This window comes from Rhineura floridana, chromosome 20, assembly GCF_030035675.1.
Source record: "Rhineura floridana isolate rRhiFlo1 chromosome 20, rRhiFlo1.hap2, whole genome shotgun sequence".
Lineage (NCBI taxonomy): Eukaryota > Metazoa > Chordata > Lepidosauria > Squamata > Rhineuridae > Rhineura > Rhineura floridana.
Window position 1 is genome coordinate 17,082,105 of NC_084499.1, and position 18,093 is coordinate 17,100,197.

Below are 18,093 nucleotides of genomic sequence, written 5' to 3' on the forward strand. Positions count from 1 at the left end.
TTGTAAAGATGTGGGTTGTTGCAGTTAATTTCACGGATGGCAAAGCTTCGAACCAAATGGGCTTGTAAATGCCGGGCTGTAGCAGGAAGTTCCTGCCACAGTGTAAAAAGGGTTTTGAATGAGATAGAGAAACTTGGGGGGGGGGGAGGCCTGCGCTTCTCCTCCCTTGGGGTGTTAGAGGCCTGCGCTTCTCCTCCCTTGGGGTGTTAGAAGTTAAAACAAGTTATTTCTCCCCCATCATTCTGAACTGTAAAATAATGAACTGAGCCTGGGTGGTCTTGTACAATTGACCCAGCTTGGATTCCCAAGGATAATATGGGAGGCATCCTCTGAGCAGAAACCATAATTAAAACGGCCTTAGAAGGCTAAAAATAAGGTCAGGATAGCAGTTAATCCATTACTGGCCTACGTACTTGCCATTGGAGGGTAACTTGCACGCACCTCTCTATCCCCCCAAGAGCCTGGCTGCTGGATCAGGCCAAAGGGGGCCCATCTAGTCCAGCATCCTGTTCTCACAGCGGCCAATCAGGCACTTACGGAAGCCTGAAAGCAGGACACAAGTGCAACAGCACTCTTCTTCAGCTGCGATTCCCGGCAACTGGCGTTCAAAGGCACCCTGCCTCCAAGAATGGAGGTAGCACGTAGTCATCCTGGCTAGTCACCACTGAGTCTTCCCCTGTTTTATCTTGAATTTAGCAGTATGTAAATTAATAAATAATCATCTTCACAAACAACCCTTTCAGGTAGGATAAGTTGGGTGGATGCGACTGGCTGACTGTCATCTAGCAAGCATCATGGCAGGCGGATTTGAACCCAGAACTCCCCAGTCCTTGTCCGGCACCCTAACCGCTGTGCCACACTGCCTTTCGAAAGAAGCAAAAGTACAAAGCTGGCTTGCGCCTGGTCTGCCCTGCTCAATATAGTATCTACATGGCCATCCAGTGGCTCTTCAAGGTTTCTGACAGTGGCTCTGCGGGGTTCCCAGCCCTACCCAAAGAAGTCAGGGTGGAACCTGTGGCCTTTCATGATTTGCAGACAGAGTTGATGTCCTGCCCCTGAGCTGTGGCCCTTCTCTCACTTCCAGGTGGCTCAGAAAACAGAGGGAGTGGAGTAGAGCTCTGTCCTCCCCATCTCGACAACCCTAACCATCCATTATCGGTGCATAGGCTCCTTAGAGACTATGCAGGGCAGAGGGACCTTTGTTGAGATTCCTTCAAAAGGAAAAATTTGCATTGAGTTCTCTTCTCTTTGCTGTAAGAAATTAAGATCTGGGAAAGTTGTCTGGGATTCCTTCTTTACCACAGCGCTCTTCAAAAGAGCAACGCGTGCTTGTAAAAGGAGCTGCGATGTTGCCCTTGCAGGCTGAGCAGCTGGCAAATCAATATCTGCCGCAGCCCCACTGAGCCCCAGTGCTGATGGAACAAACACATACTCATTAAACTGAAGCAGCCCATTGAAGGGCAATTTTCGATCCTTCGTGTGCCCTGTTTTTTGAGGCTCCGATAGCCCCCTTGTGGGCAATAAACATCTTTCCCAAAGTGCGTGGCTTAAATTAAAATAAACATGTACATCTAGATATATAACATGACACAGTTAATAACATAAGCAGAGCCCTGCTGGATCAGAATGAAGGCCTGTCTGGCCCATCATTCTGTTCTCACAGTGGCCAATCAGATGCCTCTTTAGAGCCCCTAAGTGGGGCGTAAGGGCAGTTGCCCTTTCCAGTTTTGACTGGAAAAATCTGGGTGGGTGTCTTGAATTCCTTCTTAAGATACCCCACTTTTTTGATTCTGTGATTGAATAGCCACTTTCAGCTTACAAAATGCTTGAAAGATTTTCTCATCTTGCTTTGCCCTCCCAACACCACTGTAGGGTAGACTCAGGCCAGGTCTACGCATGTAACAGAGTGAGATGATAGGAGTGGAGTCTTCCATTGATTGGCTAGTTCGATACGTACAGCCGCAAGCATGAGAACTGCCAGTTCCTGATGGGCAATTTTTGTATCCACAGATTGTCCAATCAGAAACCCAGGCCACAGGGGATAGAAATGTTTCTAATAAATAATGTCTCCAAGGTTGTCTGCACATAGAGGACATTCGCACCATGCATTCCACTTTCAACAATCATGGCTTCTCCCGAAGAATCCTGGGTAGTTTGTGAAGGCCGCTGAGAGCTTTTAGGAGACCCCTCTATTCCCCTCACAGAGCTCTCAGAGTTCTCTAGTAAGAGAAAATAGAAATGGACTGCCTTCAAGTCGATCCCGACTTACGGCGACCCAACAAATAGGGTTTTCATGGTAAGTGGTATTCAGAGGTGGTTTAGCAGTGCCTTCCTCTGAGGCTGAGAGGCAGTGACTGGCCCAAGGTCACCCAGGGGAGCTTCATGGCTCTGTGGGGATTCGAAGGTCGTAGTCCAACAGCTTAACCACTACACCACACTGGCACCCTCTCAGAAGTCTAGGTAGATCTCATTCACTGCTCCCCCCTTTATTGATCTGTTCTGTCATCTGACAACAGAAGGAAATTAAATCAGAGCGGTTGTAAGTCTTGATGATCTTAATGTCTTCTGAAACCTTAGATTGTGTTTTTTTTCTTTTTGAGGGTCCCAGATAGATTAAGAAGATAATTTTGGATTTCCCCCTTCTTTTTTCTGCACAGGAAATCCGACGATTGCACCAGTATGTGAAATTTGCTGTTCAGGATGTAAATGACGTTCTGGATTTGGAATGGGATCGTCACCTGGAACAGCAAAAAAAGCAGAAGTGAGTTTTCTAATGTAATTCTATCTAATTGATATTCAAATATCCAAAGTGCATCCTGTCAAAGAGCATCAGGGCGTTACGTTTCACTTGAGGCATCCCATGGAATGTCCCAGGCTGGAGGTTTGTCTGGGTCACCCAACTCTGTGGTTGAGTTGGAGGGGCGCTTGTAGCCCATCTTCTAGTCCCAGGCTAGAGCATCCCCAGCAAGTGGCTGGCCTAGCCTCCGCTCTGTTCAAATACCTCAAATGAGGGAGAGCCTACCAGCCCTCTAGGTAACGGATTCCACTTGTCAAACTGATCTTTCCTTCAAGTAGGTTTTTCCGGATGTTCAACTGAAATCTGTCCTTGTGCAGCCTAATAAATTGACAGCCAAAAAGATAATCTCACCCCTTATATGCTTAATACCTTTTACCGTATATTCCGGCGTATAAGACGACTTTTTAACCCTGGAAAATCTTCTCCAAAGTCGGGGGTCGTCTTATACGCCGGGTGTCGTCTTATTAGGGTTGCCATATTGCCCGGATAGCCGGGTTTTACCTGGATTCTAAGCATGCCACCCGGCGCCCGGCTAGCCCCTTAGGTGGCCCGGATTCTCAGCTTTCATTTTAAAAAAAAATTAAGTTTCTAGGTGGTGCGGTTCTCGAGATATATATAAAAACGTCAGGCACCCCCCCCCCCGGTTAAATCTTTTTTTAAACTACTGTATAGCACTTCGTAGCTTTAACCCCGCCCGTTCAGGATTTCAGCCAATCAGTGAAGTGTTTGTTTGGTGGCAGTGTCTGCAATTGCGAGGCCAGAAAATGGTGGTTTCCCCTCCTGTTTAGCTGAAAATCTCATAAATTGGGTAGGTATATACATTTCAGTTTTTTCCCCTGTTGTGTGTAGGAGTCAGATCCTGGGCAGTGTTTTGAAAACCTTCCCAATAGTTGCTTTTGGGGGTAAAAACAGTGTTAATCCCATATGTCCAAAGTAAATCCTATTGAATTCAGTAGGAATTACTTTTGAGTAGACATGATTATGAATGTGCTGAAAATCAATGGGACTTTGGAGTGAATGTAAAAAAGAATTGTGTTTGTGTTCTCTTTCTGCCCCCCCCCCCACAGTCCTATTTTAAAGCAAGTAGGCAGGGCTTACTTAGGTATTGCAGTTTTTATTCTGTAGGAAACTAATACTGATTTTTAAAAAACTAATACTGATTTTTCTGCAATGACCAATTGGTTTGACAATAAACTATTATATGGGCTGTATGTATTTATACATCTGCAGTGTGTGCGTGTGTGTATGGAGTCTTTCCAACACCCCTGTGAGGTAGGGTTGGAAACCAAGGCAGCTCACAACAAGAAATAAAGCCATTTAAAATCCAATAACCATAAAAACAAGTATAAACAGTTGCAAAACAGTGTAAAGTGGCATGATTCGGAATTTTGGGTTGTGTGAATGAAGTTGCTTATCACTTGAAGTTGCATTTCTGTCCCTGTTTGAGTAAGCCCCATTGAATATGCTGGGACTTGCTTCTGAATAAATAAATTTAGGATTGCACTATAAATATCTTTACAGTTTGTGTAAATAATAAATATATTTGATAGTTATGCTTATATAAATATTTCTTCATTTATCATATTTTTGGTTTTTGGTTAGGAATCCTGACTGGTTGTGAGATGCTTAGTTTTTTGCCTTATAGGAATCTTGTTGTGGTTGGTATGGTATTACATTTAGGAAAGTGTTACTGCCTTCTGTATTTTTTTTTCCTATTTGCATTTCACTTATCTTTAACCTCACTCCGTTACAGCCATAGAAGCAACAGCAGCATATGCAAGATAATTAACTCCCATTAGTGATAAGAACAAGAATTTATAATTATTATTTCAATTAAAACAAGAGGCTTATCAATACTTTGAAGAGGACCAGATATTTATTTTCTTTCTGAGCCCAGGACTGGGTCTTTCATGATGCCCGGTGTGTGTGTGTATGGGGGGGGGAAGCAGGAGAGTAGTCGATAAGACAGACATCCTGGCATTGATAATCGAATTAGCAAGGTATGTGTGGGGTTGTTGTACACTTCCAGGCTCAGTTTCATTTTGAGTATGGAGGTGGAACCTATGTAGATGTGGTTATTAAAGGGAGAAGAAATTTTGAGTTAAGCAAAGCTCTGCTTTTATAAAACCTAAGAAACTTACAGTACTTTGAATGTCTGAGTGCCTGCACCAGTGGAATACTGGAGGAACTTGTAAAACTTGCTGCAACAGTATTTAGAACTGAGCATGTGGTGTGAAAGACTCCTTTTCCTAACATTTTGGCTTGTTTTTCTCTGATTGTGTATTTTTATTGTTTTTACTATATTTGTAAGCTGTGCTGAGCTCTGTTTTTAACAGCAAAAGGGCAGGATATAAATTCTCTTAATCAATCAATAAATACTCCATAGTGTTGGAAACTAGAGTCTAGGCATTTAATGTTGCTTTTAAAAAAAAGATTTCTCACATCTTTCCCCAGTTTTTGGTGGTAATTCCTAGGCACAAAAACAAAACAACTGGACAGTCCAAATATTAATATTTATAAGTTTATAAGTGACAGTTTTCCTGCTAAGTACCTGCATGTCATAAGCAGGGGTAGTCTTATACAGCGAGTATATCCCAAACTCTATATTTTAACTGGAAAAGTTGGGGGTCGTCTTATACGCCCAGTCGTCTTATACGCCGGAATATACGGTATATTGTATCAGGTTTACCCAGTCAGAGAGGGCCTCCTGCAGATACTATTTTATCAGGAGACCGGGTGCTCTATATGACAAAGGAATCAGACCTTTAGCGTGACAGCCCCTACCCTTCAGAACTACCTTCCGGTTCGTATTAGACAAGCACCATCTCTGTTGCCTTTTCAGCGCCTGCTGAAGACCTTCCTCTTCCAAGAAGTCCTATAAGCGTAGATCATTATCCCACTCTGTGTCTGCACTGGAACGTTTACTTTCTATTTTTCATTTTTCAAATGCAACAATAAGAACCAGTAAACACTCCTATAAGCAAGGTGTACATAACCCTTTGTGTCATATTTCTTAACTTAAATGTGTGTGTGTGTATATCTATATCTATCTATCTATATCTATCTATCTATCTATCTATATATATGAGAGCGAGAGCGAGAGAGAACAGAATGACCATTGTAAGTTCCATTTCCACCCCAGCAAGTCCCATTTTAACTGTTTTTATACGTGGAATGGTTTTTAAATATTTTTATTGTTTTTTTATTTATGGAATTGTTTTATATATGGAACTGTGCTTATACTTTCCTTGTTCTCTGGTTGTAGCTGTTTTATTTCTGGTTTGTTGTTGTAATCCGCCCTGGGACCTTGTAGTGAAGGGCAGGTGAGAAATCTAATAAGTAGGACTAAGTCCTGCTCTTCCTGAGACTGCTGAGAGCAGGTCTCCCAGTATCTAGCCCTGGGAAACGCACGCACGCACGCACGCAGAGAGAACATGAATGTGACAGCCTCCCCATGTTGCTTGTCCTCTGCGTTTGGTGCTTAAAGGTATATTGCCCTGACTAGGAGGTTCCACTTAGCGATCATGCTTAATAGCTCTTTCTTTGCACACTCATCTCCCACGGAAAAGAGGGGGTAACGGCAGACTCCATCATATCAAGAGCTGTCTGATGCTTTAGTTCAATAGTTTCTGTAACTGAGTTTAATTCATCCACAGTTGAGGAGAGTGAGGTTGTGCTTGGGTCCTGCTTGTGGGCTTCCCATTGGGGCATCTGGTTGGCCACTGTGAGAACAGAGTGCTGGACTAGATGGGCCTCTTTTGGCCTGATCCAGCAGCTGGGCAGTTCTTGTGTTCTTTTCTTTTTATGTAATAGTATGAATTCTCTGAATGAATGAATCATACAGTGCAGATCAGGAGTGCATTTCTGCCTTGAAGACAGACTGCAAATTGTCCTTGGTGTTTAGACAGCATAGTGGTGAAGCAGTTGCAAGTGCATTTGGAGGAAGCAGATTATCTGGATCCATTTCAGTTGGGCTTCAGGCCTGGACATGGGACTGAAACGGCCTTGGTCGCCTTAGTGGATGATATGAGGAGGGCGTTGGATAGGGGCGAATGCACCTTCCTTGTCCTCCTGGATCTCTCAGCGGCTTTTGATACCGTTGACCACAGTATCCTTCTGGACCGCCTGAAGAGGTTAGGCATAGGGGGCACTGTATTGCAGTGGTTCCGTTCCTTCCTCTCTGGTAGGTACCAGAGAGTGGCATTGGGGGATGAGGTTTCGGATCCTTGGCCTCTCACTTGTGGGTTGCCAAAGGGCTCCATCCTCTCCCCGATGCTGTTCAACATCTATATAAAGCCGCTGGGGGCTATTATCAGAAGATTTGGGCTGCAGTGTCACCAGTATGCTGATGATACGCAGCTCTATCTCTCATTCAAATCTTCACCGAGGTTGGCTGTAGAAACCCTAACCAAGTGCCTGGAGTCAGTGAGTGGCTGGATGGGAAGGAATAAGCTCAAGCTGAACCCTGACAAAACCGAGGTACTGTTTGTGGGAGACAAGGGAAGGTTGGGGGATGTTGACCTGGTGCTCAGTGGGGTACAATTGCCCCTGAAAGACCAGGTCCGCAGCCTGGGGGTCATTCTTGACTCCCAGCTGTCCATGGAGGCTCAAGTCTCGGCTGTGAGCCGGGCGGCGCTGTATCAACTCCATCTGATACGGAGGCTGCACCTCTACCTTCCCAACCATCTGGTCCCATCTGTGGGTTATGCCCTGGTCTCCTCTTGCCTAGACTACTGTAATGTGCTCTACATGGGGTTACCCTTGAAAACGGTCCGGAAGCTGCAACTGGTACAGAATGCGACGGCTCGCCTGATTAAAGGCAGCCGCTGGCGAGATCACATCACTCCAGTGCTGAAGGAGTTGCACTGGTTACCTGTTGTTTTCCGGGCCCAATTCAAGGTGTTGGTTCTGACCTTTAAAACCCTATACGTTTTCGGCCCAGTCTATCTGAAGGAGCGCCTCCAGCATCATCAGAGATGCCACTCAACAAGATCAGCCTCAAAAGGCCTTCTCTCTATCCCACCAGTTAAAACAGCTACACTGGTGGGAACTAGGGAGAGGGCTTTTTCAATTGTGGCCCCCACTTTGTGGAATTCCCTCCCAAGTGATCTCCGCCATGCCCCCTCTATGATGAGCTTCTGCTGGGCCTTGAAGACCTGGCTCTTCAGGCAAGGTTTTGGGGTGGGTTAGGTTTTATTATTATTGTTGAGATTTTTAATGTTTTAATGTATTTGTATGTTTTTATTTTGTACGTCGCCCAGAGTGGCTGGACAGCCAGCCGATGGGCGACTAATAAATTTAATAAATAATAATAATAATAATAGTATTGGGATAGCCAACCTGGTGCCATCCAGAAGATGTTGGACTCGCAACTCCCAGCACCATGGCCGGTGGTCAAGGATGATGGGACGGGACCTGTAGTTCAGGAACGTCAGAAGGGCATCACATTGGCTATCCCCGGCAAAGCAGATCTGTCTGCAAACAAGCGGCTGCCAATTGGGTGTTTGTTACCCTGCCAACATGCACCTTTTCAGCCTGCCTGGCTGCAGGACGAGGATGCTGGCCTACTTTACAGGGTTGTTCTGAGGGATTCTGTATATTTAAAGCAAGGTCTAACAACCTGTAACTGAACTTGCTTTATATCCACCTGTTTTTTCTTTTCCTTTCTCTCTCCCCGGTTGAAATTTAGCTTCTGATTCCCCCCATCTTTTTTTTAAATAGGCGCTTACTAGTACCCGAGCGAGAGACTCTGTTCAACGCCCTCACCAATAATCGAGAGATTATCAACCAGCAGAGGAAAAGGCTAAAGAATTTGGTAGACAGCCTGCAAGAGCTCCGCTTGTACAACCAGACCTCTCGCTGGAGCCTGTCGGATGCCACCTCTACCCACAGCAGTGTCCAAAGGTGCATCTTGCTTGAGAAGTCTCGAAAACGGCTTCGCTTTCCTGCTCTGTTGTGCATTAATCCATCCAGCAATCTGGTCCAGAAGTATGCTAAGGGGATGGTCTCCTTCCTTGTGTTCAGGCCTAGATGTATTCCACATAGAACGGAAACTGTCAATTTATATGTGAGAATTTTAGCTTTGCCTTTTTAGCTAAGTTAAGAAGACTATTTTGTGAGAACTCAGTATCAGGTGCCTCTGAGTACTCAGAAATGCTAAATATAGTATGACTTGTGCCTGACCTGTGGATTCTTTTTTCTTCCGCTCTTCTGTGCTGCTTTTCCAACTCTTGTGGACTCAGCCTTGACAGCGAACTGGAGAGCCTGAGTAATGCCTTGACAAAAGTTACTGTTGAGTCTTGCACCAAAACATCACCCAAACCAGCTGGTAACTCGTTGGCATATTCTTCTTTTCCCCCTTGTGTAACTTTAGTATGTAATGTATTTTAGCAATTTTTTTTTACCCTGCTTATCTGTGTGACGAGCACAACTGCGATCTCCTCCCAGGGGCCAGACAGCACATTTGCGCTAAGCCGCGTTTCAGCTTAGCGTTAATGCACAAACAACTTCTTTTACTCTATCCTGAGTCTGTTCTTTAAGCCTCAGCCTGCCTGCCTCCTCCCCTGCAGTATGGAGTTACAGTAGGGCCCCGCTTTTCGGTGTTCCGCTAATAACGGTGGCACCAGCTGGGCGATCAGCTGTAGCGCGGGGAGCTCCAGCCACTGTGCTCCCTGTGCTCCAGCTGATCAGATGGAGTATGCGATCAGCTGGAGCGCGGGGAGCTCCAGCCACTGTGCTCCCTGTGCTCCAGCTGATCAGATGGAGTATGCGATCAGCTGGAGCGCGGGGAACTCACGTGCTCCAGCTGATCGCTGTCAGCTGTAGAGTGGCGGCTGGAATACAGTAGGGCCCCACTTTCCGGCGGTTTTCGCTTTTTGGCGGGGGCCTGGAACATCACCTGCCATATGAGTGGGGCCCTACTGTATAAAGCAGGTTAAAATGTGGTCATAACCATAAAATGGTTATGCAAATAGAGCAGCCACAGCAGTGTCCATAAAACATCTCTGTGCACAGCTAAGATGTCCTAAGCTCTGAATAAAAAAACCCAAACAGCACAGAGTTCCAGAAATCCAGCAGCTTTAAGATTGGACCTGGTAGCTGGCGAGGAGGAGTTCTTGCTTGAAAGAGATTTGGGGGGGAAAGGGGGGTGAACAAGGGTTGTATCCAACTACATTTTACTTGAAATAGACCTATTGAAAGTGATGGACCCACGTTAACTTCAGATATAACCAAAAGCCATCGTAGTAAGAGAAATACTAAAATGACACCTTCTCTGTCTGCTACCACCAGCCCTTGCACTAGAGCGGGTGTGGAGAACTTTGGCCCTTTAATGTTGCCAAACTACAACTCCCATCAGCCCCAGCCAGCATGGCCAATGGCCAGGGATGATGGCAGGTGTGGTTCACCAACATCAGGAGGGCCAAAGGTTCCACCACACCTGCGCTAGTGGATGGCAGAGTTTAAAGGTTGCGCAATGAAGGAATCCAAAGCAAGTTGCTATCGCCTAACCTTAGTTTATCTGCCTTTTAAAATGCAAGAATTTACAAGAAGCTCAATGGCTGCAGGATTATAAGGTGGTCTGCATTGATAATGGCTGATAAATAATCCTTATTGCTTCCCTTTCAGCTAAACTGTCCCCCGTGAAGCAGTCTCAGCTAAGGAATTTCCTGTCTAAGAGGAAAGTGCCACCTGTAAGGTCAACTGCACCAGGTATCCTATGACACTTGGAACATATTTTAAATTACTTGCCAAAATTGTGTGGTTTCTAACAGATCAGTCCCCTTCCCCCTGATCTTGCCCATCCCCTGGTTCTCCAAGGCTACCTTTTCCAGATGCAACCGGCAACAAAACTTTGCAGTATATTTCCCTTCTCTTAACAGGAGTGCTCCTGTTCAAGGTAGCCATGCCTTCCTATTGTGTAAGCCGCAAGGGGCTCAGGCAGGCAAATTCACTCCCCCCCCACTTTTCTGTGTTTATTTTTCATTTGACAGCCAGCATTCTGTATTTCTGTTCAGCATGTTCAGTCCTCACTGGGTTGGGTTTGGGGGGGGGGGGGTTCTTCTGGGGAGGAGCGTTCCTCTTTTTTGTGGGAATGTTTAGATTTTTTTTCTCCTTTTACAACCTCAGAATTGGTTTGACCGTGCTGATACTCCCCTCTTGTTTCTCGCCGGTCCTATTTGGTTACATTTCTGTCGGCACTCACCACCTGAGCTTACTATTAGAGCGATTAGGTCTCTCACCCCGATTTAGATTTCTCTACATCTAAGTCCATGTTAATCTTGGGGTTGCTGGGTCAGAGCGAAAGGAACCCAAACACTTTGCAGTTGCAGTCTCCAGTCACACGCAGTTCCATGGCTCGTCCTTCTCTCCCGCCTCCCCACATCAAATCAGAGCCACAGAAATGCCCCAACCGCTAGGCTTCCTGTAACTCCCATCCCCTTGCTTGCCTCAAAATTGCAGCCAGTCTCTCCCAGTCGGCCTTCCTGTCCTTGAGATACGATGAAGACTTGGATGATGTTAGCTCCACATCGTCCATCGCTCAGTTCCTGGAGAATGAGGATACGCAAGTCGTGGATCAAGCTGAAGAGGCGATTGCCCCCGTCCAAGTGCCCCGCCATGCCCCCGTTGTCCGGACTCCCTCAGTTCATCCCGGACTGATGTCGCAGACCCTCCCTCTTGGCAAACCCCACATCCCGATGGGCACTTTAAGTAAGTAAGATCTAGAACGTCCGTCTATCTCATTTTGCAGTATTTTGGTTTGTCCGTTTTGTTGGAGTCTAGATGCTGAGTAGAGTTGAGTCGAAGCTGAGTCAAGTCGGACCCAGTATAGCAGCTTTGCTTTGTTTTCATAATTATAGTCTCTTTCGTTGGGTGTTGGTTACGGTTTTGTTTGCTATTAAAAGCTTGCAGGTTTTATGCCAAAAGAACCTACGTTCTCCATAAACTGAACCTTTGCACGTTCTTTTGCTCAGTTTGTTGCAAATCAGTCGATCTGTTGCTCCTGGGCCTTTATATTTGACTCCTACAGTTTCTGAGTTGCAGAGTTTGGAAGGCAGCAGATTGTAGCATATTTTGTTTGTTATCTTGTCCTTCCTCTAACAAATTTAAAGCAACAAGCACGGTTCCTTTCTCCCTACTGTATCTTCCCAACAACCCAGTGTGGTAGGTAAAGCTGACAGCGATTGACTGGCCCAAGGGGAGCTTTGCTGCTCAAGTGGGGACTTGAACTCAGTGTCACCGGTCCTTGTCTGACATGCTGATCTAGCTTTGGCCAACCTGGTGCCTTCCAGATCTTTTGAACTACAACTCCCATCAGCCCCAGCCATATGCGAGTGCTAGCTGGGGCTGATGGGAAGTTGCAGTCCAAAACATCTGGAGTGCAACTCACTGGCAAAGGCTTCTCTAACCACTATAACGCACTGGCTTCGTAGGCAGGTGTACGTGGAAGCAATGATTGGAACGGATAGCCATCTTTGTGTAAGAGAGACAAATATATTAGCCCCCGGGAAAGCAGTAGGCTTTAAAAATGTTTTCAGTGCTCGGAATTTCATGCATATTGTGCTAATTACATGCATATGCAATGAGAGTGCCCTGTCGTCATAGAATCGTAGAGTTGGAAGGGGCCTATAAGGCCATCAAGTCCAACCCCCTGCTCAGTGCAGGAACCCAAATTAAAGCATCCCCAACAGGTGGCTGTCCAGCTGCTTCTTGAAGGCCTCCAGTGTTGGAGAGCCCACCACCTCCCTAGGGCACTGGTTCCATTGTTGTACTGCTGTAATAGTTAGGAAGTTTTTCCTGATGTTCGGCCAAAATCTGGCTTCCTGCAACTTGAGCCCATTATTCCGTGTCCTGCACTCTGGGACAATCAAGAAGAGATCCCGGCTTTCCTATGTGTGGCAACCTTTCATGTACTTGAAGAGTGCTACCATATCTCCCCTCAGTCTTCTCTTCTCCAGGCTAAACATGCCCAGTTCTTTCAGTCACTCCTCATAGGGCTTTGTTTCCTTTAACTAAAGACTTCAGATAAAAGTTGGCATTTTTGTAACGGGTGGGATTCGGCTGAGGCTGGGTCCTCTGGTGCTGTTTGTTCAGTTTCTTAGCTAACGCTGAGGCAGGTAACCATAAAGCCCATATTGAAATCTGTTAGTGGCTGTAAAAATGTTTGTTGCGAAGCACTGGGAATTCATAATGGGCCATTGCGTGTGATGGAACAGCTGAGGAAAGCATTTTCAGGAGGCAGAATTGGTAACATTAACTGGATTAATATGTCTTTCGGAATGGGAAGTGGAAATTGTGATGCGCCATTGCAGAGACGGGTTCTTTTTGTGTGTATTTCGACAATAACCGTAAGGGTTCTCAGAGGACTGCTTGCTTTCTGTTTTGGTTGTGTGTCATTGCAATAATTAAAAAAAATGCACACAAGGCCTCAAACCCGCAGCCTAGATCCAGACAACCACAGAAATAGCCTCATGTGCCCAAGGGCTTTGTGGACTTAAGGCTCACCAAGAGCAGCTTCCCTGGCCATGGGGCAAACTATCTTTGAAACGAGAAGGAGGCAGTTTGTGATAGGGACACAGGCAGCTGCCTTGTACTGAATCAGACCATTGGTCCATCTAGCTGAGTACAGCCTACACTGATTGGCAGCTGCTGTTCAGGGTTTCAGGCAGGAGGCCATCCCAGTCCCACCTACAGATGCTGTCAGGGAATGAACTTGGGACCTTCTGCATGCAAAGCAGATGCTCTACCACTGAGTTACGGCCTGTTCTCCTTATGGAATAGTGGGCTCTCATATTATGGGGGGAGGGAGCAAATTCAAACCCAGTTGTGCACTTGCAAGCCCTTGTTGAGCATCAAAAGTAACTCAATGGGTTGTAGCCAACTAAGCCCTTCTCAGAGTAGACCCATTGAAATTAACGGACTTAAGTTAGTCACAGTAGTTAATTCCAGTCTACCTTGAGTAGGGCTACCATTGAATACAACCCCATGCCTAAATTATCATGGATTGTTGGCGGCAAACAAACCATAGTTAAGCTGCTGGGTCAGAGTTAACGCAACACTAAGCCATGGTTTAGTAAACCATAATGAACCATCATTTGCTGTTGTGTGCGAATCAGGCATCTGGCTCTGATTGCAGCTCCTCAGAAGCCATTGTTTTTTTTTTTACAATAATTTTTTATTCAAATTTTCATAATTTTTTTTTTACAATAGTTTTTTATTCAAATTTTCATAATTCAGAAGCCATTGTTCAGCATTTAAGCATCCAGACCAAATCAATATGTAATCTATTAAAATTAAATAAATAGAGGGTTGTATTCAGCTAAATTAAACTTGGAGTATACTCCCCATTGAAATAAAGTAAAGTGTGAGTTGGTGTGGTGTAATGGTTAGGTGTAATGGGTGTTGGACTATGACCTGGGAGACCAGGGTTCAAATCCCCAGCAGCCATTTACGTTATTTTTTAAAATATTTATATACTGCTATTCATTAAAAAATATCAAAGTGGCTTACCACATGTATAAATACATGATAAAGCCATATAAAAATGTAACCTTGGGCCGCAGTCACTGCCTCTCAGCCTACCTCATAGGACGATTGTGAGGATAAAATGGGGAGGGAGGGAGCCATGTATGCCCCCTTGAACTCCTGGGAGGAAAAGGTGGTATATATATGCAAGAAATAAAACCAAAAATAAATAAATATCCCTTAACTTCAGTGGGTCTCCTTTTAGTAGTGCTGGCATTGGCTACAACCCTGAAAGTGGATTTTCTAAAGGTTTCTCTTGCTTTCTGTTAACCCAACACAAGCCAAAGGTCGTATACTGAGACCCCAAGATGATAACAGCTAAGTAGGCTGCCCCTCCCTTTAAAATAACTAGCTCCAAGCCCCGTCCTTCACCTTTTCCCATGTCTTTCACTTTCATCCACCGCACCAGCCAGGCTGTCCTTCATCAGAAGCATCAAACTTTTGAATCTCTCTTGTTCATAGTGATTGAATGAAGCGTGATCATTCCTTTCCAGTATCTGCCCCCAGAATCATCCCCCAGGGTGTGGACAGCACAATGCTGGCTACAAAGACGGTGAAGCACGGCGCCCCGGCTCCCTCTGTCACCCTCCCGGCACCCCAGGCAGCAGCAGAAGCAGCACTGCGGAGGCAGATGGCGAACCAGAGCCCAGGTGAGGCTGGCACCTTGACTGGGTAGTGAATGGGGTTGCTTGTGATCAGACAGAATAAGAACGTAAGAAAAGCCTGCTGGATCAGGCCAGTGGCCCATCTAGTCCAGCATCCTGTTTTCACAGTGGCCAACCAGGTGCCCATTATGAGCAGCCCACAAGCAGGACCTGAGTGCAAGAGCACTCTACCCTCCTGAGGCTTCTGGCGACCGGTTTTCAAAAGCATACTGTCTCCAACTGTGGTGGCAAAGCACAGTCATCATGGCTAGTAGCTGTTGATAGCCTTGCAAAATCTGCAAATCTCCTTTTTCTCTTTTCAACTAAGTTTTTAATTGAGAAGCCTTTTGCCAGGTTAAAGGCAGAGACTCCAAAAGGACCTTTCCAAATGGAATGAATGGGCAGTAAAATGGCAAATGCAGTTCAACATGCGCAGGTGTAAAGTGATGCATGCCAGGGCCCAATTTAACATGTACGCTCATGGGGTCTGAACTGGCAGTGACTGACCAGGAACGAGACCTTGTGGTCATAGTGGCTAGCTCAATGAAGGTGTTGACCCGGTGTGCGGCAGCCATGAAAAGGGGCAAATACCATGCTAGGGATCATTAGGAAAGGTATTGAAAATGAAACTGCTAACATCATAAGCAGTTTCCTGCTTATGGGTTCTTGCCCGGAGGAAGGGCGGGATATCGATCGATCGAAAGAACGGTCAAACAAACAATAAAAATGAAATGGACTGCTTTTAAGTCAATCCTGACTTATGGCTACCCTATGAATAGGGATTTCCTGGTAAGCGGTATTCAGAGGGGGTTTACCATAGCCTCCCTCTGAGGCTAGTCCTCCCCAGATGGCTAGGGGCTGCTCAGCTGGCCACCGCTGCACAAGCCAGCCCCTTCCTTGTCCACAACTGCCAGCTGGGGGCAACTGGGCTCCTTGGGACTATGCCGCTTGCCCACGGCTGCACAGGTGGCAGGACACGTCACCCCTGAGCCACTCACTATGGTGGTGACAATGCTGTTGTACAAATCTATGGCCCGATTTCATTTAGAATACTGTGTAAAGTTCTGGTCGCCTCACCTCAAAAAGGATATTGTAGAGTTGGTTGCCCTTTTTTGGAACTTTTACATGATTGAGGGGATGGAGCGACTCCCCTATGAGGAAAGGTTGCAGCCTTTGAGGCCTGTTAGTTTAGAGAAAAGGCAAGTCCGAGGTGACGTGATAGAATTTTATAAAATTATGCATGGCATGGGAAGAGTGGATAGAGGGACGTTTTCCTCCTTCTGTTGTAACACCAGAACTGGTGGACATCCAATGAAGTTGAATGCTGGAAGATTCAGGACAGACAAAAGAACGTACTTCACCCAGCGCGTAGTTAAGCTATGGAACTTGCTTCCTACAAGAGGCAGTGACAGCGATCAACTTCCCTCCCAGCCAGGGATTGAACCTGCGACCTTCTGCATGCAAAGCAGATGCTCTGCCTCTGAGCTATGGCCTCTTTCCCAAAACCTAGTCTGTGGTGATGCATATTCTGGTCATTTGTTTGCTTAAAAGACTTTAACCATCAACACTGGAATTAACACCTCTTTTATTATTACTGCTTATTTAAAGCTGTGAGCACTTCCTTAACCGAGTCAACTTTGAAGAACGTCCCTCAGGTGGTGAATGTGCGAGAGCTCAAAAACAACACCTCTCCTCCAGCAGTTTCTGCAGTAATCGGGTGAGCAAACCTTTCCCTTTTCCTCTGTGCCTTTCAAACACCCTGTTTTGGTTCGAGCCACGCTGGCAGGAAGGGTCAGCTTGTCAGTAGAGGGCGCTGTAGGCAGGCAGAGATGAGCTTCTGGAAGGGCTCGTGGTCAGGTTGGGGGTGGATTGTTTTTTAGCAAGCAAAGACAACAGCAAAGAATGAGGAAGAGGTTCTTAGTATTCCGTGGTCTCGACTTACATTTTAAAATGAAGTTTCTAGTCCTCATGCCATCCAGAATTAAAGCCAATGTGGATTTAGTGGCCTAGATTGAAAGTATGTTGAAGCTAGGCAAGAACTGACTCCTAAAACCGCTTTGTCTAGATGCCCTGCCTAATGTTAATCAAAGGCTATGTTTGGATGTAACCCGAAACAAAAGTTTGCTTCTTTTCAGTGGAGGGGAATCTTTCAGGGGCCACAGCTACCTCTCAGCCTCCTCCCCTGTCTCCACCTCAGTTAAACGTGTTAGAACCTGGGATGTGATTCAAAGCGCCTCCCAATAAATCCCTGGCTGGTTGGTCAACATATAAAGTTGAGATCATTTGTGGGCGTATATATTTGCTAACATTGCAGCATAGGAAGCTGCCTTTCATAGAGTCAGACCCCTGGTCTGCCTAGCTCAGTACTGTTGACACTGACTGGCAGCATCTCTCCCAGGGTTTCAGGCAGGGAGTTGTTCCCAGCCCTGCCTGGGGATGCTGTTGGGGATTGAACCGGGGACCTTTTGCACACAAAGCAGAGGCTCTGCCACTGAGCTGTAGATGCTCCTGATCAACATAGGAAGCTGCCTTATACTTGCTCAGGCCCATTGGTCCATCTAACTCAGTATTGTCTACACTGGCTGGCAGCACCTCTCAAGGATTTCATGAGTACATAAGAAGAGCCCTGTTGAATCAGGCCAGTGGCCCATCTAGTCCAGCATCCTGTTCCCACAGTGGCCGACCAGATGCCCCAATGGGAAGCCCACAATAGGACCCGAGTGCAACAGCAACTCTGCCCTCCTGCGGCTTCCGGCAACTGGTTTTCAGAAGCATCCTGCCTCTGACAATGGTGGCAGAGCGTAGCCATCGTGGCTAGTAGCCGTTGCTAGCCTTATCCTCCATGAATTTCAGGCAGGGTTCCCTCCCAGCCTTACCTGGAGATGCCGGGGATTGGACCAGGGCCCTTTCTGCATGCAAAGCGGACGTTGTGCTACTGGATGAGCGCCCTTCTCAAACACCTCAGCACCCTCCCTCTCCGCTGCCACTGTCCCCCTGCAAATCACGCCCTGTTGCTCTGCAATGGAGAAAAGGTCACCAGGAGTTTCCTTATGCAAGTTGGGGTCTCCTCCCCCAATGGTGAACTGACCGCATTTTTATTTGTGACCCCCCCCCTTTTGCATATGTGTG

At 46.2% G+C, this 18,093-nt stretch overlaps 1 protein-coding gene across 8 annotated transcripts in view; it reads left to right on the forward strand.

Moving 5' to 3' along the window:
- The window catches only part of NUP214 (nucleoporin 214), a 74,667-nt gene that overhangs the window by 26,818 nt on the left and 29,756 nt on the right, over positions 1–18,093 (forward strand). For all 8 annotated transcript variants that reach the window (XM_061604417.1, XM_061604412.1, XM_061604414.1 and 5 more), the window contains exons 18-24: positions 2,658–2,761; positions 8,519–8,701; positions 9,040–9,125; positions 10,424–10,507; positions 11,258–11,506; positions 14,815–14,970; positions 16,573–16,681. In XM_061604417.1, coding sequence (XP_061460401.1) covers positions 2,658–2,761; positions 8,519–8,701; positions 9,040–9,125; positions 10,424–10,507; positions 11,258–11,506; positions 14,815–14,970; positions 16,573–16,681 — 971 coding nt within the window. The remainder of the gene's footprint in view (positions 1–2,657; positions 2,762–8,518; positions 8,702–9,039; positions 9,126–10,423; positions 10,508–11,257; positions 11,507–14,814; positions 14,971–16,572; positions 16,682–18,093) is intronic.